Genomic DNA, 27,619 nt, shown 5'->3' with positions numbered 1-27,619 from the left:
GCAGAGAGACAGGAGGAAGCAGGCTTCCCGCTGAGCAGAGAGCCCGATGTGGGACTCGATCTCAGGACCCTGAGATCATGACCTGAGCCGAAGGCAGCGGCTTAACCCACTGAGCCACCCAGGCGCCCTGAGACTTAGTCTTAAGCAGGCATTGTGAATCTGGGTTTTGTGGTATGGCCATCACACGTTTTCTTGTACCTTCAGGTATAATGCTATTGCCAGCATGTATTTCAGTTTTCCACCAGGGCTAAAGCTTTAGTTGGTTTTTCACCCCTTACCCAGCTATAGTTGGTTTTCACCACTGTATCCCCACATTGTGCACCTTAGGCTTTTGTTCCTTAGGGAAGATAGGCCTGGTATTAACTTTTGACTGCCTGTATTTAGTGCTTCAAAGTATAGGGTTTTTTTTTTTAATTACTTTTATTAACATATAATGTATTATTTGCCCAGGGGTGCAGGTCTGTGAATCATCAGGCTTACACACTTCACAGCATTCACCATATCACATACCCTATCCAATGTCCATAACCCGACCAGCCTCTTCATACCCCGCCTTCCCCCAGGAAACCTCAGTTTGTTTTGTGAGATTAAGAGTCTCTTGTGGTTTGTCTCCCTCCTGATTCCATCTTGTTTCACTTTTTTCCTTCCCTACCCCCCAAACTACCCACTCTGCCTCACAAATTCCTCATATCTGGGAGATCATATGATAATTGTCTTTCTCTGATTGACTTATTTTGCTCAGCATAATGTCCTCTAGTTCCATCCGCATCATCACAAAAGGTAAGATTTTATTTCTTTTGATGGCTGCAGAGTATTCCATTGTGTATGTGTATATATATATATATATATATATATACATACCACATCTTCTTTACCCATTCATATGCTGATGGACATCTAGGTTCTTTCTATGGTTTGGCAGTTGTGGTCATTGCTGCTATAAACATTCGGGTGTACATGCCCTTTCGGATCACTACATTTGTATATTTAGGGTAAATACTCAGTAGTGCAATTGCTGGGTCGTAGGACAGCTCTACTTTCAACTTCTTGAGGAACCTCCATGCTATTTTCCAGAGTGGCTGCACCAGCTTGCATTACCACCAACAGTGTAGGAGGGTTCCTCTTTCTCCACATCCTCTCCAACATCTGTCGTTTCCTGACTTGTTAGTTTTAGCCATTTTGACTTGTGTGAGGTGGTATCTTATGTGGTTTGGTTTTGTGTTTCCCCATTGCAGAGTGATGTTGAGCATTTTTTCCTATATCTCTTGGCCATCTTTTTTTTTTTTTTTTTTTTTAAAGATTTTATTTGTTTATTTGACAGACAGAGATTACAAGTAGACAGAGAGGCAGGCAGAGAGAGAGAGAGGGAAGCAGGCTCCCTGCTGAGCAGAGAGCCCGATGCGGGACTCGATCCCAGGACCCTGGGATCATGACCTGAGCCGAAGGCATCGGCTTAACCCACTGAGCCACCCAGGTGCCCTCTCTTGGCCATCTTGATGTCTTCTTTGCAGAAATGTTTGTTCATGTCCTCTGTCCATATATTGATTGGATTATTTGTTCTTTGGGTTGTTGAATTTGATAAGATCCTTATAGATTTTGGATACTATCCCCTTATCTGATAGGTCGTCTGTGAATATCTTTTCCCATTCTGTCAGTTGTCTTTTGGTTTTGTTGACTGTTTCCTTTGCTGTGCAAAAGCTTATGATCTTGTTGAAGTCCCAATAGTTCATTTTTGTCCTTGCTTCCATTGCCTTTGGTGATGTTCCTGGGAAGAACATTCTCTAGTGCACATGGAATGTACTTGAGACTATTCTTGTTTCTTGAGAAAGGCTTGTATTGCTATATACTTTCCTCAGCTGCAGCTGAGGTCGAAGAGGTTGCTGCCTAAGTTCTCAAGGATTTTGATAGATTCCTGTTCTCACACTGTGGTCTTTCATCCATTTTGAGTCTATTTTTGTGTGTGGTATAAGGAAATGGTCCAGTTTCATTCTTCTGCATCTGGCTGTCCAATTTTCCCAACACCATTTGTTGAAGAGACTTGTCTTTTTTTCCATTAGACATTCTTTCCTGCTTTGTCAAAGATTAGTTGGCCATAGAGTTGAGGCTCTGTTTCTGGGCTCTCTGTTCTGTTCCACCAATCTATATGTCTGTTTTCGTCCAGTACCATACTGTTTCAAGATTCCAGCTTAGAAATAGAGCTTGAAGTCTGGAATTGTGATGCCACCAACACTGGCTTTCTTTTTCAACATTCCTCTGGCTATTTGGGGTCTTTTCTGGTTCCATAGAAATTTTAGGATTATTTGTTCCATTTCTTTGAAAAAATTGATGGTATTTTCATAGGGATTGCATTAAATGTGTAGATGGCTTTAGGTAGCATAGATATTTTCACAACATTTGTAATTCCAATCCATGAACATGGAACATTTTTACATTTCTTTATGTTTTCCTCAATCTCTTTCATGAGTACTTTATAGTTTTCTGAGTATAGAGTCTTTGCCTCTTTGGTTCGGTTTATTCCTAGGTATCTTATGGTTTTGGGTGCAATTGTAATTGGGATTGACTCCTTAATTTCTCTTTCTTCTGTCTTGTTGTTGGTGTAAAGAAATGCAAATGATTTCTGTGCATTGCTTTTATATCCTGACACTTTACTGAACTCCTGTACAAGTTCTAGCAGATTTGGAGTGAAGTCTTTTGGGTTTTCCACGTAAAGTATCAATCATATCATTTACAAAGAGTGATGGCTTGACTTTTTCTTTGCCAATTTGGATGCCTTTAATTTCTTTTTGTTGTCTGATTGCTGAGGCTAGGACTCCTAGTACTATGCTGAATAGCAGTGGTGATAATGGACATCCCTGCCAAGTTCCTGACCTTAGCGGAAAAGCTGTTTTTCTCCATTGAGAATGATATTCGCTGTGGGTTTTTCATAGATGGCTTTGATGATATTGAGTTGTGTACCCTCTATCCCTGCACTTTGAAGAATTTTGATCAAGAAAGGATGCTGTACTTTGTCAAATGCTTTTTCAGCATCTGTTGAGAGTATCATATGGCTTGTTCTTTCTTTTATTAATATATTGTATGACATTGATTTGTGGATGTTGAATCAGCCTTGCAGCCCAGGAATAAATCCCACTTGGTCGTGATGAATAATCCTTTTAATGTACTGTCGGATCCTAATGGCTAGTATTTTGGTGAGAACTTTCGCATCTGTGTTCATCAAGGATATTGGTCTGTAATTCTTCAGGATCAAGGGGATGCTTGCCTCATAAAATGAGCTTGGAAGTTTTCCTTCCATTTCTATTTTTTGGAACAGTTTGAGGAGAATAGGAATTAGTTCTTCTTTAAATGCTTAGTAGAATTCCCCTGGAAAGCCGTCTGGCCCTGGGCTTTTGTTTGTTTGGAGATTTTTGACGACTGTTTCAATCTCCTTACTGGCTATGGGTCTGTTCAGGTTTTCTATTCTGGTTCAGTTGTGGTAGTTTATATGTCTCTAGAAATGCATCCATTTTTTCCAGATTGTCAGATTTGTTTGTGTAGAGTTGCTCCTAGTATGTTCTTAAAATTGTTTGTATTTTTTTGGTGTTGGTTGTGATCTCTCCTCTTTGATTCATGATTTTATTTATTTGGGTCCTTTCTCTTTTCTTTTTGATAAGTCTGGCCAGGGGTTTATCAATCTTACTTTTTCAAAGAACCAGCTCCTAGGTTTGTTGATTTGTTCTACTGTTCCTTGGTTTCTATTTCATTGATTTCTGTCCTGATCTTTATTATTTCTCTTCTCCTGCTGGGCATAGGCTTTCTTTGCTGTTCTTTCTCCAGCTCCTTTAGGTGTAGGGTTAGGTTGTGTACTTGAGACTATTCTTGTTTCTTGAGAGAGGCTTGTATCGCTATATACATTCCTCTGTGGGCCACTTTTGCTGTGTCCCACAGATTTGAACCATTGTGTTTTCACTATCATTTGTTTCCATTGTTTTTTTCAATTCTTCTTTAATTTTCTGGTTGACTCATTCATTCTTTAGTAGGATGCTCTTTAGCTTCCATGTATTTGAGTTCTTTCTAACTTTCCTCTTGTGATTGAGTTCTAGCTTCAGAGCATTGTGGTCTGAAAATATGCAGGCAATGATCCCAGTCTTTTGGTACCGGTTGAGACTGATTTATGACCCAGGTTGTGATCTATTCTGGAGAATGTTCCATGTGCACTAGAGAAGAATGTGTTCTTTTGCTTTGGAATGGAATGTTCTGTATATATCTGTGATGTCCATCTGGTCCAGTTTGTCATTTAAAGCCTTTATTTCCTTGTTGATCTTTTGCTTGGATGATCTGTCCTTTTCAGTGAGGGGGATGTTAAAGTCCCCTACTATTACTGTATTATTGTCAATGTGTTTCTTTGATTTTGCTATTAATTGGTTTATATATATAGTTGGCTGTTCCCATGTTAGGGGCGTAGATATTTAAATTGTTAGATCTTCTTGTTGGACAGACCCTTTGAGTATGATGTAGCGTCCTTCCTCACCTCTTATAGTCTTTGGCTTAAAATCTAATTGATCTGCTCTAAGGATTGCCATGCCAGCTTTCTGTTGATGTCCATTAGCATGGTAAATTGTTTTCCACCTCTTCACTTTAAATCTGGAGGTATCTTTGGGTCTAAAATGAGTTTCTTGTAGACATCATATTGATGGGTTTTGGTTTTTTATCCATTCTGATACCCTGTGTCTTTGGATTGAGGCATTTAGCCCATTTACATTCAGGGTAACTATTGAGAGATACGAATTTAGTGCCATTGTATTGCCTATAAGGTGACTGTTACTATATATTGAAGCTTTTTATCTCTTCTGTTTTCATTGATAGCCTGTCTGGATATCGTATCTCTGGCTGCATATTTTTCCTCATTTAGTGCTCTAAATATATCATGCCAGTTCTTTCTGGCCTGCCAGGTCTCTTTGGATTAGTCTGCTGTCATCTGACATTTCTGCCATTCTCTGTTGGAGTCCGTTTGGAGTCTGCAAACCCAGAAGATTCCTGCCTCCATAGGAGCAAAGTGAGTCTCCCTGGATCTGCCACTTGTAGGGTCCCTGCTCAAAGAGCAGTGGTCTAACTGTGCTGCAGATCACAGTTTAGGTCCCTAGCTGTCAGTACTGCCTCCAGTTCTTTTTTTTGTGGTGAGTTTTTCTACCTTGTCATTTTATCCAGATAAAAATATATGAACAAAAGAATACAATACTAAAAGGGTGGCAAAGACCATAGAAAAATATATGCTAACCAAATCAGAAGAGACAGACCAGGGGGAGGAAAAAGGAGGGTAAAAAGAAATTTAAAAATACATATATAAGTATATATTAGACTGGTGAATGGAAGAGTGCCACCCACTTGATTTTATCTTAGAAGAAACTTCTCCCAAAATTTTAAAGAAAGAAAAACATATATGTACAAAAATAAGGGTAAACATGATGAAGGGATGGAATATGACTGTAAAGATGGAAATTTAAAAAAAAAATTCTAAAAAATGGAATTGATAACATAAGTTGGTTGGAAAAAGAAAGAAGGAAAAAAATTGGGTGAGAGAATGTGCTTAGACTGGAGACTAGAACAAAGCCCTGTGGTAGATTTAGGGTGTATTTTGATCTGTTAGAATAAATTGTATCCCAAAATTTTTTAGAAAAAAAAACAATAACCCTGTATGTATACAAAAAGTAAGGCTAAATACAATGAAGGATAAAATACGACTATAATAGTAAAGGTTTAAAAAGATTTTTTTAAGAAAGATATTGTTAAAATAAACTAGTTTAAACATGTTAAATGTGGAAAAGTTAAAATGTCAGAATAAGAAAAAAAAATTAAAAAAATTTAACCTTGGAAAACTAAAGGATCATGGGGAGAAAACCATGAATTCCATGCATTGCTTTCTCCTAGCTCTGGAGTTCCACAGTTGTTCTTGATCAGTGAGCTTGGTCTAGGCTGTATGTTCTTGCTCATCTTCTGGGGGTCGGACCTGTTGTAGTGACTCTCAGATGTCTTTGCCCAAGGCAGAATTGCACCACCTTTGCCAGGGCCAGGCTAAGAAGTCTGCTCAAGTTCGCTCTTGGGAGTTTTTGTTCCTGAACACTTTCCGTAGAGCTCTGGAGCACGGGAATGAAGATGGCGGCCTCCCAGCCTCCAGCGCAGAGGAACTGAGAGCTTGGGACCTCACTCCTCAGTGCACCGTTTGAGGAAAGGCGCCAATCACTCCCGTCTCCCTGGTCTCTGGCTATGATCTGGGCTCACCTGGCCTGTGACCAAGTGTTTCTGTCTCAGTCGCACAGCCCTGTTTGGAATCTCCAAACCCAGAAGATTCCTGCCTCCAGAGGAGGAAGGAAAGTGAGTCTCCCTGGATCTGCCACTTGTAGGTTCCCTGCTCAAAGAGCAGTGGTCTGACTGTGCCGCAGATCACGGTTTAACGTAAACCCAAGCTGAGAGCTCACCCCTTGGCTCTGTCTCTGTAGCTGGCTTCCCCATTCTAATACCTGAGAGCTCTGCCACACTCAGACACCCCTGAATGTTTAGTGACTCCACGGGTCCTGAGACCACACTGTCCCTGTGAGGGCTCCACCCCAGCTTAGTCTCTGGAGCGATGTCCCTCAGTGGAGCAGACTTCTTAAAAGTTCTGATTTTGTGCTCTGCTGCTCCACCGCTTGTCCTGCCTTTCAGAAAGTGGTTTATTTTATGGTCCTAGAACTGCTCTTCTCTTTGATCTTCTGTTGAGTTTGTAGGTGTTTGGAATGGTTTGAGAACTATCTAGCTGAACTCCTGTGACCTGATGTCATTTCAGTCTGCTGTTCCTCCGCCATCTTGCTATCCTACCCCCAGAGTATAGGTTTTAGTGATCTTCCTTTTAGTTTAAGAATGTATTTTTTTTTTAATAAGAGAGATAAGAATATATTTAGGGAGAATTTCAGCCATACTTGCTGCTCCCTTCCCCCAAATAGCACCGAGGGAATCTCTCTGTGATCTTCGCTTTGGCCACCTGTTTGTAAAATATGCAGGTGGGTGCAGCTCGCTCCCTGTTTTTTGAAATGCCCCTCCCTGCAAAGGCTTGCCATTCTCATGATAGCCTACACTTTGCCTTTAGCAGTTTTTTTTCTTTTTTAAAAGATTTTATTCATATATTTGACAGAGATCACAAGTAGAGAGGCAGGCAGAGAGAGAGAGAGAGAGAGGAGGAAGCAGGGTCCCCCCTGAGCAGAAAGCCTGATGTGGGGCTCAGTCCCAGGACCCTGGGATCATGACCTGAGCTAAGGCAGAGGATCTAACCCACTGAGCCACCCAAGGCACCCCTTAGCAGTATATTTTAATTTTTAGTTATATTTTCCTTTCCTACCACTTTTTGTGGCTTTTGTTCCAATGATCAGATGATCAGATTGTGTTTTTCTCTGCAGGTACTTACCTGTCTCTAAATTTCCATAAAATTTTTTACTCTGTGACTTCACTTCTATGGTTAATAGAATCACTAATTTGCAGTTGTTAAGCCTATTTCTTCTCTTAAAGGATGTAGTGATACTCTTTCTAGCTTTTTGCATGTCTGAGCCTTGTCTTGTTATATTGCTTGTGTCTCTGTTTTTCATTTTTTTCTTTTGCAGTTTTTTAATATTTTTAGTATTCCAGTTTAATGTTCTTTTAAATTTTTTGGTTATAACACTGAAATTTGTTCTGTTGTTGTTGCTGTAGGGATTACAGTAAATATAACCTAGGCATCACCTAATGGTTTATATATAGATTTAATGTTTTAACATTTCAGGTGAACAAAAGTCGTACTTTTTAAAATGATTTTTTAATAGTTGCCATTTGTTTTACATTTACGTAATTCAAAAGCCCATCAGACTGTGTTATAATTTCTGCTTTTAAGAGTCCTATATAAAAGAACCTAAGAGGAGAAAAGTGAGCCTTTATATTTACTCATTTACCAGTTCTGTTTTTTCTTCATTTCTAAAGATGTTAACTTCCCCTGGGTATCATTCAGCTTCAGAGTAAAGAACTCTGTTATTTCATCTCAACTCCATTTAAAATGAATTCTCTTCATTTTCTTCCATCTAAGAACATGTTCATTTCACCTTCATTCCTGCAGGAGTTCTTCGCTGTATAAAAAAGTGTTAGAAGTTTTTTTCAGCACTTTATTTTTTTTTTAATTTTTTTTACTTTTTAAAGATTCATGTATTTTAGAGAGAGAAAGTACAGGTAGGGGCACAGGGAGAAGGCCAGAATCTCCAGCAGACTCCCCACTGAGTCTGGACCCTGACCTGGGGACCCAGACCATGATCTGAGCCAAAATCAAGAGTCAGATGCTTAACTGACTGAGCCACCTAGGCGGCCCTCTTCTTTTAGCACTCTAAAGATGTTTTTCTACCATTTCTGTTCTCCATGGTTTCTGATGAGAAGTCTGCAGTAGTTTGAATCTTTGATAGTCCATCTGAACTGTGTTGCTTTTTATAGCTGCTTTCAAATTTTTTGATTTTCCGTTTTTAGTTTGACTGTTGAAAGTGATATTTCTGGGTTTTTCTTTCAGTTTATCTTGTTTGGATTTGCTTAAGTAGTTGAATATGTGGATTTATCTTTCATCAGGTTTGGGAAGTTTTCCAGTAATATTCCAACAGACTTTTTTTCTGTAAATTTTTTTCCTTCTGGCACTCTGATGACTTGTATACTAGACATTTTAATATTGCTTCATAAGTTCTGAGACTGTTTTGTTTCAACCTCTTTGTTATTTTCTGTTGTTTAGATTGAGTAATTTCTGTTGATCTGTCTTCAGATTTATTGACTCTTTTCTTGTGCCCTTTCTGCTATTGAGATCTCAGGTGAATTTTTTTTTTTAAGATTTATTTATTATAGGGGTGCCTGGGTGACTCAGTTGGTTAACTGTCTGCCTTTGGCTCAGGTCATGATCTTGGAGTCCTGGGATTGAGCCCCACATCGGACTCCTTGCTCAGTGGGAGCCTGCTTCTCTCTCCCTCTGCCTGCTGCTCCCCCTACATGTACACCTGCTCTCTCTGTCAAGTAAATAAATAAAAAAATCTTTCTAAAAAATAAAGATTTATTTGAGAGAGAGCACGAGAGTGCAAGTGGGGGGAGGGGCAGAAGGAGAGAATCTTCAAGCAGACTCCTTGCTGAGCATGGAACCAACCTAGGGCTTTAGACCCGTGAGATCATGATCTGAGCTGAAACCAAGAGTCAGACACTCAACCAGCAGAGCCATCGAGGTGCTCCCTCAAGTGAATTTTTTTTTTTAATCATAGACATTGTATTTTTAGTTAAGAACTTCAGTCTGGTTCTTTTTATGTGTATATCATATAAATTTATTCTCTTTTTTGTACACCATTTATTCTTTAAATTTGTATAGTCTGTAGCTGTTAGCACAATCCAGTTATAGGACATTGCATTATTTCCAAAAATTCTCTCTAGTTCATTTATAGTCAGTCCTATTCCCCTTCTCTGTCCTATGTTACTACTGACCCCTATGTTAAAATCAGCCTTTCTTCGATATTTCGTGTGAATGAAATTACAGAATGTTCATGATGCTGAGTTTGACCTCCTACACTTACTACTTTTTTTGAAGTTTATCCTTGTGGTAGCATGTATTTATATATTTTTTTAGAGCTAAATATTCAGTATTATAGATATACCATTTTTGTTTCACAATTCACTTGACACAAAGTTGACTTAAATTCCTTTTATTTCCTTTGGCTATTAATAAATGTTGCTATGAAAATTAATGTACATGTCCTTGTATCCATTTTTCTTGAATAGCTGGGTCATAGTGTAAGTATTTGGTTAGCTCTTACAGAAACTGCCAGATTGTTTTCCATAGTGGCTATATTATTTTATGTTACCACCTATAATAAATGAGGGTTAATATTTCTCTACATCTTCATCATTTGTTATTGTCTTGTCTTTTTGATTATAGTCAATCTAGTTACTATGAAGTGGTATTTCATTATGGTTTTATTTTACATTTCCTTAATTAAGCTCTAAGGAGATTGTGTATTTTTTCATTTGCTTATTGCTCATTCATATGATTTTGGTGGAATATCATTTAAATCTTTCCTCCATTTCTAATTTTTCTTACTGTACTATATAAGTTCTTTATATATACATACATGTATTTTGAACACAAGTCTTTTATAAAAAATAATGACCTAAATTTTCTTCAATGTGTAACTTGTTTCTTCATTTTCTGTATTTTTTTATTTTGATGAGGTCCAGTTTATCTGTTATTTTCTGTATCTACTCATTCATCAATTTTTTAAAAATATTTTATTTATTTATTTGATAGATAAAGCACAATTAGGCAGAGCTGGAAGCAGAGGAGAGGAAAAGCAGGCTCCCTGCTGAGCAGAGAGCTGGGTGTGGGGCTCCGTACAAGGACCCTGGGATCATGACCTGAGCCAAAGGCAGATGCTTAACTGACTGAGCCACCCAGGTGCCCCTCTTTAATCAATTTTATATTATCTGGATTATTGTAGCTTTAACGTAAATTTTAAAATATGGTAACAGAAGACCTACATTGTTTTTCAAATGTGTTTTGGGTATTCTGTATGCTTTTGTACTTGTGATCAGCTTGCCTTTTTTTTTTTTTTTTTTTTTAAGATTTTATTTATTTATTTATTTGAGGGAGAGCTCTGCTCCTCCACTGAGTTTATTTTTGTGTATGGTATAAGAAAGTGGCCCATTTTCTGGACAGCTACATGTAAAGAATGAAACTGGGTTGGGGGCTGGGACTTGCTGAGGCAGCAGGCGAGTAAGTGTGCCCAGACCCTGCTACTGTCTGTACTACCAAAATGGAAAGAAATACAAAAATCAGGGCTCCAGCAGCCCTTCCAACCCTTAAGAGAATTCCAGCAAGCCACAAACCATTTGGTGGAGGATCAGTTCCTTTATACGCTAGATGCCTTTTTCAAATACAGTTTTTCTGTGGCCCAGAGCAGATAAATCTGCTCCTGGTCCCTCAGTACTATCCTTGTCTACCACAGTTGTAAGCATCAGGGGTGGCTTTCCCATTACTACTGTCTCTCCCCCAACTATTCTCTATGTTGTCTCTTTCTATCCTTCCTTGTGCAGAGCTGTTAAAGCCCTCAGTTCTTTTTCAGGAGGAATTATTCTGTATGTAAGTATAGATTTAGTATCTGTGGAGGAAATGAGTTCAGCATTACCCTGTGTCACACCATCTTGGAACCTTCCCCCAACCTTTTTTTTTGATTGGTGTTTGATTGCTGTATCAAGTTCTAATCTTTTACCTTAACGTATCTATGTTAGGATATTGAAACGAGGTATCTTGTAGATAGCATATAGCTGGGTTATGATTTCTAAATAATCTGACAGGCTCTGAGGTTTGCTGAATCATTTGTGTATTTAATCTAATTAAAGATATGTTTGGATTTATGTCTACAACATTATGATATTTCGACCGTATCCTGTATTTTATACTTCTTTAGATGTTTTAAATACTCTGTGTATTTGTTTGACTTTTAGCTTATACCTCTTTGGGGAATTTTACTAATAATTTAGAGGGTTTTTTAAAGATATTATTTATTTGAGAGAGAGAGAGAAAGCATAAGCAGAGGGAGCCGCAGGCAGAGAGAGAAGCAGACTCCCTGCCAAGCAAGGAGCCCAACACGAGACTCGATCCCAGAAACCTAGAACCATCACCAAAGCCGAAGGCAGATGCCCAACCTACTGAGCCACCCAGGCGTACCTAGAGACTTTTTTTTATAACTTATTTAAGAGAGAGAGAGAACGTGAGAGAGTGAACATGTGAGTGAGGGAACACAAGCAGGGTGAGTAGCAGAGGGAGAGGGAGAATCAGACTTCCCAATGAGCAGGGAGCCCAATGTGGGGCTCGATCTCAGGACCCTTAGATCAAGACCTGAGCTGAAGGCAGCCGCTTCACTGACCTGAATCAGGGGCCCCTATTTAGAGATTGTTTTTTAAACATTAATTAAAAATAATCTTTGTCAGTCTCTTCGACAAATGGTGTTGGGAAAATTGGACAGCCACATGTAGAAGATGAAACTAGACCGTTTTCTTATACCATATATAAAAACAAACTCAAAATCAATGAAAGCCTAACTGTGAGATAGAAATTCATCAAAATCCTAGAGAACATAGGCAGCAATCTCTTCGACCTTGGCCACTGCAACTTCTTACTAGACACATCTCCAAAGGCAAGGGAAACAAAAGCAAAAATGAACTACTGGGACTTCACCAAGATAAAAAGCTTTTGCACAACAAAGGAAACAGTCAACAAAACTAAAAGACAACCTACAGAATGGGAGAAGAGATCCAAGATCTATAAAGAACTTACAAACTCAACACCTATTAGAACAGCTAAAATAAAAACGACAAAAAAGGCTGTGGGAGAAAAAGGAAGCCTCATGTACACTGGTGGGAGTGTCAACTGGTACAGCCACTGTGGAAAATAGTGTGGAGCTTCCTCAAAAATTTTAGATACAGAAATACCATATGATCAAATAATCCCACTACTGGGTATTAACCCAAAGAAAAAGAAAACATCAATTCAAAAAGATGTATGTATCCCCTATGTTTACTGTAGCATTACTTACAATAGCCAAAATATGGAAGGAATTCAAGTGTCCACCAAGTGACAACTGTATAAGGAAAATTATATATATATAAAAGATGGAATATTAATCAGCCTTAAAAAAAAAAAAAGGATGAGATCTTGCCATTTGCAACAATATGGATAGACCTAAAAGTTATTATGCTAAGTAAAATAAGGCTAATGCAAAGTAAAATAAGGCCGACTGAGAAAGACAAATACCGTATGATTTCAGTCATATGTGGAACCTGAAATGCGAATAAACAAAAAACAGAATCAGACCTGTAAGTATAGAAAACAAACTGATGGTTGCCATAAGGGTGAGAAGTGCCATAGAGGATGTGGGGATGGACAAAATGGGTGAAGGGGAGTGGAGATACAGGCTTCTAGTTACGGAATGAAAAGTCATGAGAATAAAAGGCAAAGCAAAGGGAATATAGTCAATGACAGAAACAATAAAACTAAAAGGCAGCCGACAGAATGGGAGAAGATGTTTGTAAATGACATGTCTGATAAAGGGTGAGTATACAAAATATATAAAGAATTTATCAAGCTCAACACCCAAAAAACAAATAATCCAGTTAAGAAATGGGCAGAAGACATGAATAGACACTTTTCCAAAGAAGACATCCAGACGTCTAATAGACACATGAAAAGATGTTCAACATTACTCACCATCAGGGAAGTACAAATCAAAATCACGATGGCATACCACTTCATCACACCTGTCAGAATGGCTAAAATTAACAACACACAAAACAACAGGTGCTGGTGAGGATGCAGAGAAAGGGGAACCCTCGTGCACTGCTCATGGGAATGCAAGCTGGTGCAGCCACTCTGGAAACCAGTATGGAGGTTCCTCAAAAAGTTAAAAACAGAACTACCCGGGTGCCTGGGTGGCTCAGTCCATTAAGCCTCTGCCTTGAGCTCTGGTAATGATCCCAAGGTCCTAGGAGCGAGCACCACATTGGGCTCCCCACTCAGTGGGGTGTCTGCTTCTCTCTCACCCTCTTCCCTGTACTTCTCTCTCTCTCTCACTCACGCATTCTCTCTCTCTAATAAATAATAAAATCTTTAAGAAAAAAAAAAACACAGATCTACCCTATGATCCAGCAACTGTGCTACTAGTTATTTACCCAAAGCATACAAAAATACTGATTTGAAGGGGTACATGCACCCTGATGTTTACAGCAGCATTATCAACAATAGCACAACTATGGAAAGACCCAAGTGTTAATTGACATGAATGGATAGAGAAGATGTGATGTATACATACAAAGGAATATTACTCAGCCATCAGAAAGTATGAAAGGTTACCATTTGGGATGATGTGGATGGAGCTAGAGTGTATTATGCTAAGTGAAATAAGTAAGGGAAAGACAAATATCATATGATTTCACTCATATGTGGAATTTAAGAAACAAAACAAATAAATATAAGAGGGGGAAGGGAAACCCTAAGAGTCTCTTTTTATTTTTAAATCTTTTAAAATATGTTTTTTATTTAAAGATTTTATTTATTTGACAGATATCACAAGTAGGCAGGGAGAGAGAGAGAGAGGGAAGCAGACTCCCCGCTGAGTAGAAAGCCAGATGCAGGGCTCGATCCCAGGACCCTGAGATCATGACCCGAGCCAAAGGCAGAGGCTTAACCCACTTAGCCACCCAGGCACCCCTAAGAGTCTCTTAATAATGGAGAACAAATTGAGGGGTAATGGAGGAAGGTGGGTGGTGGAGGGGATAGATGAGTGATGGCTATCAAGAAGTGAACTTGTTATGATGAGCACTGGGTGGTGTACTTACGAGATGAATCAATGAATTCTACTCCTAAACCAATACTGATTGCCCTGCATGTTCACTAACTAGAATTCAAATAAAAATAAAATATAAAAAATAAAGAAATATAGTCAATGACATTTTAAGAGCATCATATCACATATATATGTATGTAATCAATGTAAACAGGTAATATGGAACATCTTTTCATGTGTCTGTTAGCCATCTGGATGTCTTTGGAAAAGTGTCTGTTCATGTCTTCTGCCCATTTCTTAACTAGATTATTTTTTTTGGGGTGTTGAGCCTGACACATATATACACATGTACATATATATACACATATATATAGATGGCGCCTATACTTTGTTGTGAACACAGCATAATGTTTAGGATTGTTCACTCACTATGCTATATACCTGAAACTAATGTAACACTGTGGGTCAACTATATTTGAATAAAAAAATTAAAAATACATAAAATAATCTAAAAGCCCCCAAATCAATTGTATTTCTTTACCAGCAATAAAATATCCAAAAATGGAATTAAGAGCATCAAAAAGAATAAAACATTAAAGAATAAATTTCACAAAAGAAAAAACAATTTATATATTAAACACTATACAACATTGCTTGGAGAAACAGAAAAAATATATGGAAATCTATGTTCATGCACTGGAAGATGCAATATTATTATATAGACAACATTCACCAAACAGATCTATAAAGTCAATGAAATCCATACTGATTAAACTAGGATTTAAACTAAACTAGTAAACTAGGATTACAGGGTAACTACCTCAGCCTGATAAAAGATGATCTGTGTACAAACAACCTACAGCAAACATCATACTTAATGGTGAGAAACTAGCTTTCTCATTAAAATCACGGGACGCCTGGGTGGCTCCGTTGGTTAAGCAGCTGCCTTAGATTCGGGTCATGATCCCAGCCTCCTGGGATCGAGTCCCACATTGGCTCCTTGCTCAGCAGGGACCCTGCTTCTCCCTCTGCCTCTGCCTGTCACTCAGTCTGCCTGTGCTCACTCTCTCTGTCAAATAAATAAATAAAATCTTTAAAATAAAATAAAATAAATAAATAAATAAATAAATAAATAAATAAATAAAATCAGGTAAAAGGTAAGGTTGTCTCCTCTGACCCCTTCTTTTCAACATTGTACTGGAAATTCTAGCTAATGCAATAAGACAAAACAGAAATTAAAGGAATACAAATTGGGAAGGAAAAAATATCTTGCAGATGATGGAATTGTGTAGAAAATCCAAATTGACACACACAAATTGGAACTAAAATGATTTTAGCATGGTTGCAGGTTATAAGGTTTTGTTAGTTGCTTTTCTATATACCAGCACTAAACAAGTGGAATTGGAAATTAAAAACACAGTACCATTTACTTTGATACCTCCCAAAATGAAATACTTAGGTATAAATTTAACAAAATATATACCATATTTATTTGAAGAAAATTTTTAAATTCTGATGATAGAACTCAAGAACAAAATAAATGCAGAGATACTGATGTTTACGGATAGGGAAGACTTTTTTTTCAAGATGCCTATTCTTTATGTTAGATTGATAGACTCAGTGTAATCTTAATCAAAATCTCAGTAACTTATTTTGTGTATATCAATAAACTACTTCTAATGTTTGTGTGGAGAAACAAAAGATCCTACATTTCTAACACTTTAGGAGGACAGAGTTGGACTGATACCATTTTACATCAAGACTTATTTTAAAGCTCCAGTAATCAAGATACTGTGGTATTACCCAAAAAGTAGACAAAATACATCAATGAAAATGAGTAGATAGCCAGAAATAGACCGAAATAAATATTGCCACAGATCTATTATAGAGAAACAATGGCAATACAATAGAGCAAAACTGGTCTTTCTAATAAAAAGTGCTGGAACAACTGGATATGCATAGGGAAGAAAAATGAATCTAGACACAGATTTTTAACAGTTTCACAAAAATTAACTCTGAATGGATCCCAAGCATTTAACAGTGAATTTAAAATGCAAATCTAAAGTTCAAAAAGATAATATGGGAGAAAACCTAGATGAACGTAGGTATGCCAGTAAGTCTTTGAAAGAAATAATTGATAAGCTGGACTTCATTAAATTATAAACTTCTGCTTTGTGAAGTACGATGTGGAGAGAATGAGAAGACAGGCCACAGATTGGGAGAAAATACTTGCAGAAGACCTATTTGATAAAGGACTGTTAATCCAGAATATACAAAGAGTTCTTAAAACTCAACAATAAGAAAATAACCCAATTTTTTAAATGGGCCAATGACCTTAACAGACACTTCACCAAATGAAATATACAGATAAAATGTAAACATAAACAGGAAATGTAAATTTAAAAATCAGTGAGATCCCTCTACAGACCTATCAAAATGGCCAAATTCTGAAACACAGTATCGTGCACTAGTAAGAATGTGGAATATCAGTAACTCTCCATTGCTAGTAGAAATTCAAAATGGTTCTTATCAAAGCAAACATACTCTTAAGACACAATCTAGCAATCCTGCTCTTTGTATTTACCGAAAAAGTTGAGAACTTACGTTTACACAGTCTGCACATGAATGTTTATAGCAGCTTTATTCATAATTGCCCTGATGGAAGTAACAAAGTTGTCCTTCAGTAGGTGAATGGATGAATAAGCTGTGCTACATCCAGATGATGACATATTATACAGTGCTAAAACTATGATACATGAAGGCATGAAAAGACACGGAGGAGCTCTAAGTACATATTAAAAAGTGAAAGAAGCCAATCTGAAAAGGCTTACGTAATAGTTCCAACTATATGACAGAAGGGGAATACTGTGGAGAAAATTGAAGGATCACTGGTTGTCAGAGGTTAGGTAATAGTGGGATGAATATGGATAGCACAGAAGATTTTTAGGGCAATGAAAATACTCCATCTTAATGATAGATATGTTATTATACATTTTATGTATCCATAGAATATACCACACCAAGAGTGAACCATAAAGTAATCTGGGGATTTGGGGTGATTATCTGGAAGTATGTATGGGCTTATCAGTTATTACAAATGTACCAGTCTGTTGGGATGTGTTGATAATGGGGGAGAATATGCATGGAGACAGCATGTAAATAAGAAATATGTGTACCTTCCCCTCAATTTTTTTGTGAACCTGAACCAGAAAAAAAAACAAAAAAAACAAAAAACGCCTTTTTTTAAGAAGTGACGGGAGTAGTCAGTGAACATAATGTGCATTAGTTATTTATGTAATTTTTGGAAGGAAGATAACAGGGAATCTTATTACTTTACCCATTTACTCAGCTTCCAAATCATTGTAACTGAACTTTGGTGTTGTTTTCAAATGTATTATTTAAGGCATGGTAACAGAAATCTCTGAATATTAGAACTGTGCAAAAAGAATACATCTGTAGGAAGGTAAAAATACAGTGAAAGATACACTGAGTATGTGTGCTGAAAAGTACAAAACTGCCCAAATAACTGGAGCAACAAATTATTCATGGGTTGAAAACTCAATATTGTTTATTCTCCCAAATTTATGTGGATTTAGTACTACACTAATTAAGGTGAGGTATTTTTCTAGATACTGATAAAATGATTCTAAAATTTATATGGAAAGGCATCGTCACTGAAAGAGCCAAAGTCTTGAAGTAAAACTTTAAGAAAACACAATTCAGGGGCTCCTGGGTGGCTCAGTTGGTTAAGTATTTGCCTTTAGTTCAGGTCATGATCCCGGGGTTCTGGGATCTAGCCCCTGGTTAGGCTCCCTGCTCAGCAGGGAGTCTGCTTATTCTTCTCCCTCTCCCCCTCCCCACTGCTTGTGCTCTCTCTCTCAAGTGAATAAACAATCTACAAAAAAAGAAACTTAGTATATAAATCTATGTCACGACATCAGTGTTCTTTGTCTAAGGATAGAGCCATCAGTTAATGAAACAGAAGATACTTCACAAGTTGACCTATACAAATATGGTCCATAGATATTTTACAGAGGTTTGAAGTTGATTTTATAAAAGAGTGGTCATTGCAACAAATGATGCTGGTACTGGCTATCTATATAGTAGAAAGTCAACCTTGATGAAATTAACCTAGAAAAAATTAATGCACATTATAAAAAATTAGCCCAGTGTTGATCATATGCTAAATGTAAAAATAAATAAATCTTTGGTGCTTTTACAATAAAAGAGAAGATCCTTCCATGGGTTAGGCAATGAATTGTTCAATAGGACACCAAAAGCATTATCCGTAAATGAGAAAAACAGGTAAATTTGACTTTATCAAAATGAAAACTATTTTCAAGGGAAGGTGCCAAAAAAATGAAAAAAATTAATAAGCCACAAAGTGGAAGAGTAAATTGCGACACATTTATCTTATAAATATCTATACAGTATTAAAAGCTGCAGCCCACTTCTTGTTATTTTAAAAACGATTTGCTCTTTTAGAGAGATCACGAGTGGGAGTGGGCAGAGGGAGAGAATATCAGGCAGATTCCCTGCTGAGTGCAGAGCCGTACTCAGACTCAAGGCTTGATCTCAAGACTTTGAGATCATGACCTGAGCTGAAGCCAAGAGTCAGGCGCTTAACCCACTGAGCCACCCAGGTGCCCCACCAGCCCACTTTTTAAAATATACATAAGCACTATAGATGCATATAAAGCACTTGGCAAAATCCAACTCCTGTTCATGTTAAAAACATTTAACAAACTAGGAATAGAAGGTAATTTTCTCAACCAGTTAATAGCTGTTCAGGGATAACCTGTAGCTAAGAAACTTAATGTTAAATGACTGGGTACTTTCCCCTTGAGATCAGGAACAAGACATGAATATCTGTTCTCACTATTTTTGACGTTATACTGGAAATTCAGTTTATTTATGGCAAGAAAAACAAATTGCATCTGGATTAGAAAGGAAGAAGAAAAACCAAATTCACAGATGAAATGATCTTGTATGTAGAAAATCCTGGGTAACCCACATAAAATTAGATCTGATGATTTCAGAAAGACTGCAGAATATAAGAAAAATAGGGAAAATAAGTTGTATTTCTGTACAGTAGCCATGAAAAATCCAAAAATGAAACTAAGAAAAGTCCCTCTACAATAGTATCCAAAAGAATAAAATACTTAGGCATAAATTGAGCAAAAGAAGTGTGTAAGACTTTCCCACGGAAAACCACATTACAAGAAATTTGAGAAGTAAACAAAAAGACCTCTTGTTCATGAATTGGGAGAATTAGTAATGTTAAGGTGGTGTCATGGGATGAATTATGTACCCTTAAAAGATATATTAACTTTTAACCTCTGTTTCCTATGAATTTGATCTTAGTTGGAAATAGGGGCTTTGCAGATGTCATTAAGTTAATATGAGGTCATACTGGAGTAGGTTGGGGCTTTAATCTAGTGTGACTCATACCCCTTTAAGAAGAGGAGAGGACACAGAGATAGGGAAAATGGCATGTGATTACAAAGGCAGATATTGGAGTAATGTTTCTACAAGATCAGGAGCACTAAGGATTGGTAGCTACACCAGAAGCTTAGAGAAGTACGGAATGTTGTCTCTCCTAAAGCCTTCAAAAGAAGCATGGGTTCGAGTATCTTGATTTCAGACTTTTAGTCTCCAGAACTGTAGAACAACCAGTTTTTCTGGTTTTAAGCTTTTCATTTGGTAATTTGCTAGACAGCTCTAGGAAATGAATACTCCTCAAATGAACTGCTCCCCAAATCGATTTTGAGATTTAGTGCAGTCTCATGTTGGTGTTCCAACTGGCATTTTTGTGGAAATTGGCAAGCTGATTATAAAATCACATGGAAATACAGATACAGAATAGAGCAGTCTTGAAAAAGGACTACAATGGAGAACATTTATTTTAAGATTTAGTACAAAAATCCAGTAATTAAGAATAGTAATATTGTAAGGGTAGACATATAGGTTAAATAGGCATAGGATAGACATATAGGTTAAATAGGCAAGTATGGAATTGAAAGTCCACAGATACACTCTGATGTGCATGATTAGTAGATTCCTGACAAGGATGTCAAGACAGAGCAGTGGAGAACAATAATCTTTTCAACGAATAATGTTGGGACAAGTGGATATCCTCATTCCCAAGAACGAAGTTGGTCCAGAGACTTAACACTGCAAAAATGACGATAGCATGAATCAAAGACCTAATCTAAGAGCTGAAATTACCAGACTTTTAAAGCAGTTGTATATCTTCATGACCTTGAATTTGACATATACAAAGCACAGGCATCCAAAGACAAAATACATAAAATAGATCAAAATCAGTAACTTTTATGCTTGAAGAGACACTGTCAAGAAAGTGAAATTATAATAAAAATAATAAAGTACTGATACTTGGTACAATATGGATGCATTTGAAAATATGCAAGTGACAGAGCTAGACATAATGCCATTTATTATGTGATAGAGAACACATAAGGAGTAGTTTTCAGAGACTAGAAGGAGTGATAAATGGGTATAAAAAGGTTAATTTTATGGTATATGAATTAACACAATAAAATGTACAGAAGATAGAAATAACATATTAAAGGTAAAATACATAAGTAAATAGAAAAATACTTAGCATTCATTTGCCATTAAGGAAATGGCAATTAAATTTACTGTAATATCGCTAAACATCTAGAATGGTTGAGTAAGGAAAAGCAACATTTCCAAGTACTGCTAAAGATACAGAATAAATAGAAGTCATATGTATTGCTTAGCAGATGGAACATGTACTTTGTAAAAGCAGTTTGTCAGTTTCTTATAAAATTAAGCCTACATCTATTGTATGGCTAGGCAGTTACTTCTTTAGGTATTTATCCAAGTTGAAATAATAACCTGTGTTCTGACATAGAACTGCTTATTAGTGTTGTGTACCATCACAACATAGTAGCTTTCTTTGGTCTTCCCCAACTGGGAAGAACTTGAATGGTCCTGAACAGGGTATTGAATGAATAAAATATGCTACATCCATATATTGTAATACTAAGCAGTAATGCATAATGAACTATTGATACATGAGCAATATAGGTGAATTTCAAATGGATTTTGGTAGGTGAAAGAATCTGTATTGAAAATGTCTACATATAGATGATGTTTTGGTAAAAGCCAAATGGTTTTGATGAAATGGTCGGGGGAACTTGTGACTGTTCATGAGGAAAGATGGAACATGCTCATTGAGCAAACATATGGAACATAACATTCCATGTTGACTTTAGGGTAGAGATTTAACAGAATGAGGCAAACTTCAGCCCCTGATGGTCAGGAGGTTATCTTAAGACAAGGAGAAGGAACTCTGTACATGCATTCAGAACTGGTACAAACTAGATGGAATCTTGGGCTCCTTATCTTTGGTAAGGAATGTAGGATTTTGCTTGTTCATAGGCTGGAACCATAACAGTTGACTTTGAGTCCAGGCTTCTGCAGAGACAGAGAGTGGATTTGTTATTGGGGTATGAAAAGACACAATGACTGATCAGAGGAAAACAGTTCTCTGAAACACAGGCTTTAAATTTTCTGCTAGTTTCAACCTCATTAACACCTATAGGACACAGTTTAAAACAATCAACAAAGTTAAAGGGTAAAAAAATCACATAAAACCAGTTGCTTTTTTCTTAAGCTAATTATAGCCTGAAAAAAATTCATGAAATAATTTCATGCATACAGAAGAAAATACCTAGGAATAAATTTAACCTGGGAGGAAAAATAAATGTTCAGTGAAAACTGCAAAACTTTGCTGGAATGGGGGTGACTGGGTGGCTCAGTTGGTTGATCTCAGCTCAGGTCTTGATCTCACAGTCATGAGTTCGAGTCCCCCATTGGACTCTGTGGGCGTAGAGCCTACCTTATTATTTATTTATTTATTTATTTTTAATTTATTTATTTTCAGCATAACAGTATTCATTGTTTTTGCACCACACCCAGTGCTCCCTGCAATGCGTGCCCTAATACCCTTGTAGAGCCTACTTTAAAAAAAAAAAAAGAAGAAAAAAAAATCCAGCAACTTTACTGGGGCACCTGGGTGGCTCAGTTGTTAAGCATCTGTCTTTGGCTTAGGTCATGATCCCAGGTTTCTGGGGTTGAGCCCCACATCTGGCTCCCTGCTCAGCAGGAAGCCTGCTTCTCCCTCTCCCACTCCTCCTGCTTGTATTCCCTCTGTTACTCTCTCTCTCTCTCTCTGTCAAATAAGTAAAATCTTAAAAAAAGAAAAGGAAAACATGTAAATAAATGGGAAAACATCCTGTGTTCATGTGTTGCAATATAATGTTCTTAAGATGTCAGCGCCACCCATAGTAATCTACAGATTTAATGCAATGCCTGTCAAAATCTGAACAGCCTTTTATGCAGAAGTGAAAAAGCTAATCCACAAATTCATACAGAATTGCTAGGGTTTCTTTTTACCCAAATCAGTCTTGAAAAAGAGTAAAGTTGGAGGACTCAAGTTTTTTTTTTTTTTAATTTCAAAGCTTAGTAGAGTTGGAATAGAATTGAGGTTCTAGAAATAAATCCATACACCTATATCCAGTTTATTATTGATGAGGGTCCCAAGATGATTTACAGGAATGAACCATCCCTTCAACAAATAGTGCTTGGACAACAACATGGAAAGAAATGAAATTGGACCTCTACATTACATCATCTACAAAACTCAAAATGCATCAGCATTCCAAATACAAAAGATAAATCTCTAGAAGTTTTAAGTAGAAAACAGGAATAAATCTTCATGACCTTGGATTTGATGATGGTATCTTAATTGTGATTCCGAAAGCAGAAGCAAAAAGAGACATATTCAATTTTATCAAAATTTAATACTTTCACTGAGACATTACCAAGAAAGTAAAAAGACAATGTGCAGAAGATGAGAAAATATTTACAAACCATATAGTAAATAAGGTTTTTGTGTCAAGAGTATATTACGTATTTTTTAAAAACCTGCTTACAGGGGTGCCTGGGTGGCTCAGTCCTTAGGCATCTGCCTTCAGCTCGGGTCATGGTCCCAGAGTCCTGGGATGGAGCCCTGCATGGGGTTCCCTGCTTGGCAGGGAACCTGCTTCCCTCTCCCACTCCCCCTGCTTGTGTTACCTCTCACTGTGTTTCTCTCTGTCAAGTAAATAAATAAAATCTTGGGGGAAAAAAACCTGCTAAGGTCTCAATAACAAATTGACAGTTATAAAATAGGTGACATTTTGGGGCACCTGGGTGGCTCAGTCAACTGCCTTTGGCTCAGGTCATGGTGCTAGGGTCCTGGATTTGAGCCCCACATTGAGCTCCCTACTCAGCAGGGTGTCTGTTTCTCTCTGTCTCTCTGCCCCTACCCCAGCTTGTGCTCTTTCTCTCAAATAAAGGAAATCTTTAAAAAAATAAAAATGAGCAACATTTTAAGAAGGCATTTTTTCAAAGTAAATGGACAAAAAACACATGAGTCTTCATATGAGACATAAGTGAAGTGCAAATCAGAACCACAGTGAGATTATTTCACAGCCACTACTTTGTAATTTAAAAAGCATGAAAAATAATGTGTTGGCAAAAATGTGCATAAATTGAAACCTGTTTCCATAACTGCTATTTAAAGTGGTTCAGCTGCTATAAAGTGCAAATGTCTAAGATAAGAACATTTTGGATAAATTTTGCATAGAAGGGAATAAATACTATTCAGTCACGAAAAGTCACGAATTACTGAGAACATGCTGTAGTGTAGATGAAGTTACAAAACATGCTAAGTGAATGGAACTAGACACAAAAGGTCATATGTTGCATGATTCCATACATAGAATTCGTTTGAAACAAGAATTTTAATTGGTGGCTGCCAGGACCTGGGAGGAGAGGTAGTGTCAGGACAAACTATTTAATGACTATAGTGTTTTACTTTTGAGTGAGGTAAACATTTTGCAACTAGATTGTGTTAATGTGCTTTAATGCTACTAAGTTGTTTACTTTAAAATTGTTACTTTAATGTTTTATGGATTTAACATTAGGAAATTATGGTTTAAAATATAACCTGCCAGAAAGAATAGCCTAGTGTATTGCATGATTTCACTGGTGATTTCTTTCAGATGTTAAAGAAGAATTAACACCTGTCTTCAGCCTCTCTCGGAAAACAGAATTGAGGGAACACTTGAACTCATGTTGAGACATTTCCATGATATCAATGTCAGACGAACACAAAGAAAAACCTATAGGTCAGTGTACCTTATGACTATTAATTCCAAAAACCTTAATAAAGTACAAGTATACCAAATGTAGCAACACCTGAAACCAATGTAATATTGTGTGTCAAAAAAATTTAAGTAAAAAATTTAATAAAATGGTGAATTTTATTTATGTGGGTGTTAACCTCATTTAAAAAATTAAAGGAGGGGCACCTGGGTGGCTCAGGTAGTGATCCCGGGGTCCTGGGATCAAGTCCCACATTGGGCTCTCTGCTTCGGCAGGGAGCCTTCTTCCCCCCCTCTCTCTCTGCCTACTGTGCCTACTAGTGCTCTCTGCCTTAAAAAAAAAAAAAAAGTTAAAGGTATTTGTTACCTAAAAAATAAATAGGTGGAGAGTCAGGTTTGGCTTGCATGGTGTAGTTTACTAATCCTTCGCCTGGATCTATTTAAGGTAATTTGCAATCTATTTATTACAACTAATTACAGATTATTATGAGATGACTAAAGACATCACTCAGACTATAGTAAGTATATCTGACTTTTTGCAGAATGCTACTTTTTCTGAATTTCTGAACAACTCTTTGGAATCAGTATGAAATTGGCAGTTGATCCCATAGGAGATTGCCAAAGATTTGAGCATTTTCCACATAAAACACAGCTGTAGGGTCTCAGTTCATTTGGTAACAGAAAAATAACAGACTATAAACAGTACTAATATTCACCCTCTAGAATAGCTAAAATGAAACTGATTGAGGATACCAGATATTGGTGAGTATTTTGCTAATAGGTATCTTTCATAGAGTAGCTGGGGGAGTATAATTAGTGAAAATCATGTTAGAAGACCTTTTAATGATATGTTTGTAAAGCTGAACATGCACATATCCTGTGATTCCAAAATTGAACTTACATGTATATGACCACAAAGATGGATACATATATGTTCACCCGAAGACATGTGTTAATGTATCATCACTATTCATGATAGCTCTAAACTGGAAAACATGCAAGCATCTATCAGCAGAATAGATACATTAATTTTGGTGGTGTTTTCTTTTAGTGGACTATGGCAATGAAAAATAATGAACTGTAACTATATGTTATGTATGTATCTCACGTTTTCAGCAGTGCAGCCGAATGTATTAACAAGAAGTCAGGATAGTGGTTCCTCTGGGTGAAAATATTATTAAAGTGGAATGCATGCCACTTTAGTGATACTGGGAATATTTTCTTCCTTAGGCTTGTTAAATTACCATATATATATATATGATTTATACTGTCTTCTGTGTATCAGATTTTATAATGTAATTTTGAAACTACATTAAAATAAAATATCAGTTACTGAGGATGCTCCCCAGAATGTACTATCTATTCTCCAATCACTTCCAAAAGTGGAATTATTATTTTCTGATGAAACCCAATGAGGCTCTTAAAGTACATGGTTACCATTTTCCTTATTTTTATTTTTTATTAATATAATTTATTATTTGTTTCGGGGGATACACATCTGTGAATCATCAGTCTTACACAATTCACAGCACTCATCATAGCACATTGTCTCCCAACTCTCAGTTTGTTTCCTGAGATAAAGAGTCTCTTACGTGTTGTGTCCCTTTCTGGTCCCATCTTCTTTTTTTTTTCCCTCCCTTCTCCCATGACCCCCTGCCCTGCCTCTCAAATTCCTCATATCAAATCATGTGATAATTGTCTTTCTCTGATTGACTTACTTCGCTTAGCATAATATCCTCTAGTTGCATCCATGTCTTTGCAAATGGCAAGATTTGAGGCTTTTTGGTGGCTGCATAGTATTCCATTGTATGCCTGTTTTGTTTTGTTTTCCCCTTCTTCCTAATACATCTCAGGTTAAGTGCTGGAGAATTTAGCAAATAGATCTACAGGCAGAGACCAAAAATCAAAATAGAACAAAGCCCTAGGAGAACCCTTTTCCTACAGTTAGATAAAGCTGCCCTACTCCATCCAAACTTGAGGATAAAAATCACTCAATCCACACCCCCATCAGCAAAGGCTGAGTGGAGATCACAGACTTCACACAGTACCAAGCTATAATGAGCCTCTCATCCCCCCTCAACCAGTGTCAGGATGGTATCAGAGAAAACCCACTGCACAGCAAAGTCTTTACTTCTTTACTGAAGGCAGGACTAATCCCATCACAGCGTAAGTAGAGGCCTTGCAGACATCTTGGATTTATATTCACATCCAGTAAAAGGAAAGCCCTTCCCACTCCCTGTTGGTTTTCAGATAGAAGCCATGTGGAAAGCAGGTACTTTGACCACCCAGCCCTCATTAAGATCCATCCATCTTGGTATCTGGAGAGGACATACGGTGAGGAGAATTAATAAAATATGCTGTTCTCTCATGCCTCCATATGACAACAGTAATGAGCCTTTCCTCACTCTTAGAGTTCAAAGTATGCCAAGAAGAGAACCTATACTTTCACCCCTACCTGGTACTTAGATGCCATAATCTCCCTCCCTCCCCAGAGTTGTCTCAGAGGAGGTCTGTAAAAATAAGATTCAAATGAATTGCAGAGTCTCATGTACCCTAAACATCTAGTATAGGATTAAAAAAAACACCCATTATTACTATAAACTAGGAGAATTTCAACTTTGAGAAATGACAATAAATAGCTGCATCATAGGGATGACACAGATGTTGGAATTACCTGATGAGAATGTTAAAGCAGTCCTTATGGGAATGATTTAACAAGCAATTACAAACACTTGAAACAAAATACCAGAAAGTCAAGAAAGAGGATATGAAAAAACAAGTGTTTATTTTACAGCTGAAAAATATAATAGGTAACTAGATGGAATGGAGATGGCAGAGAAAAGACTTAATGAACTTAAAACAATGGAAATTATTCAGACTGAGCAACAGAGATCAAACAGACTAAAAAAAAAAAAATGGAGAAAACCTCAATGGTGTTTGAGAAGGTTAAAAAAAAAAAAAAAAGATCCTCATTGTTGTCATTGGGGTTGTAAAAGGGGGGAAGAAAGTGGTTAAGTCCAAAATGTGTTTGACAAAATAATGACCAAGGATTCCTCAAATGTTTGAAAATACATAAACCTGTGGATTCACAAA

General features: G+C 37.1%; 1 protein-coding gene and 1 long non-coding RNA gene across 4 annotated transcripts in view; both read left to right on the top strand.

Annotated features, from left to right (window-relative positions):
• The window catches only part of LOC309855617, a 128,403-nt gene that overhangs the window by 55,649 nt on the left and 45,135 nt on the right, over nucleotides 1-27,619 (top strand). For 2 of the 3 annotated variants that reach the window (XR_014306916.1, XR_014306917.1), the window contains one exon: nucleotides 24,425-24,550. The exons of the other annotated variant lie outside the window; for it this stretch is intronic. This is a non-coding gene — a long non-coding RNA (uncharacterized lncRNA). The remainder of the gene's footprint in view (nucleotides 1-24,424; nucleotides 24,551-27,619) is intronic. 3 annotated transcript variants of the gene reach the window in all.
• Nucleotides 663-9,734, top strand: LOC309855616 (uncharacterized protein). Its single transcript, XM_082716069.1, has 3 exons — nucleotides 663-780; nucleotides 4,929-5,032; nucleotides 6,018-9,734. The coding sequence occupies exons 1-3, from the start codon at nucleotides 747-749 to the stop codon at nucleotides 6,198-6,200; spliced, it is 321 nt and encodes a 106-aa protein (XP_082572195.1). The 5' UTR covers nucleotides 663-746; the 3' UTR covers nucleotides 6,201-9,734.

The sequence above is a fragment of the Mustela nivalis genome (assembly GCF_964662115.1).
Source record: "Mustela nivalis genome assembly, chromosome: X".
In the NCBI taxonomy this organism is placed as follows: domain Eukaryota; kingdom Metazoa; phylum Chordata; class Mammalia; order Carnivora; family Mustelidae; genus Mustela; species Mustela nivalis.
Note: the sequence above shows the minus strand (reverse complement) of the source record. Positions and strands in the feature narration are given on the sequence as shown.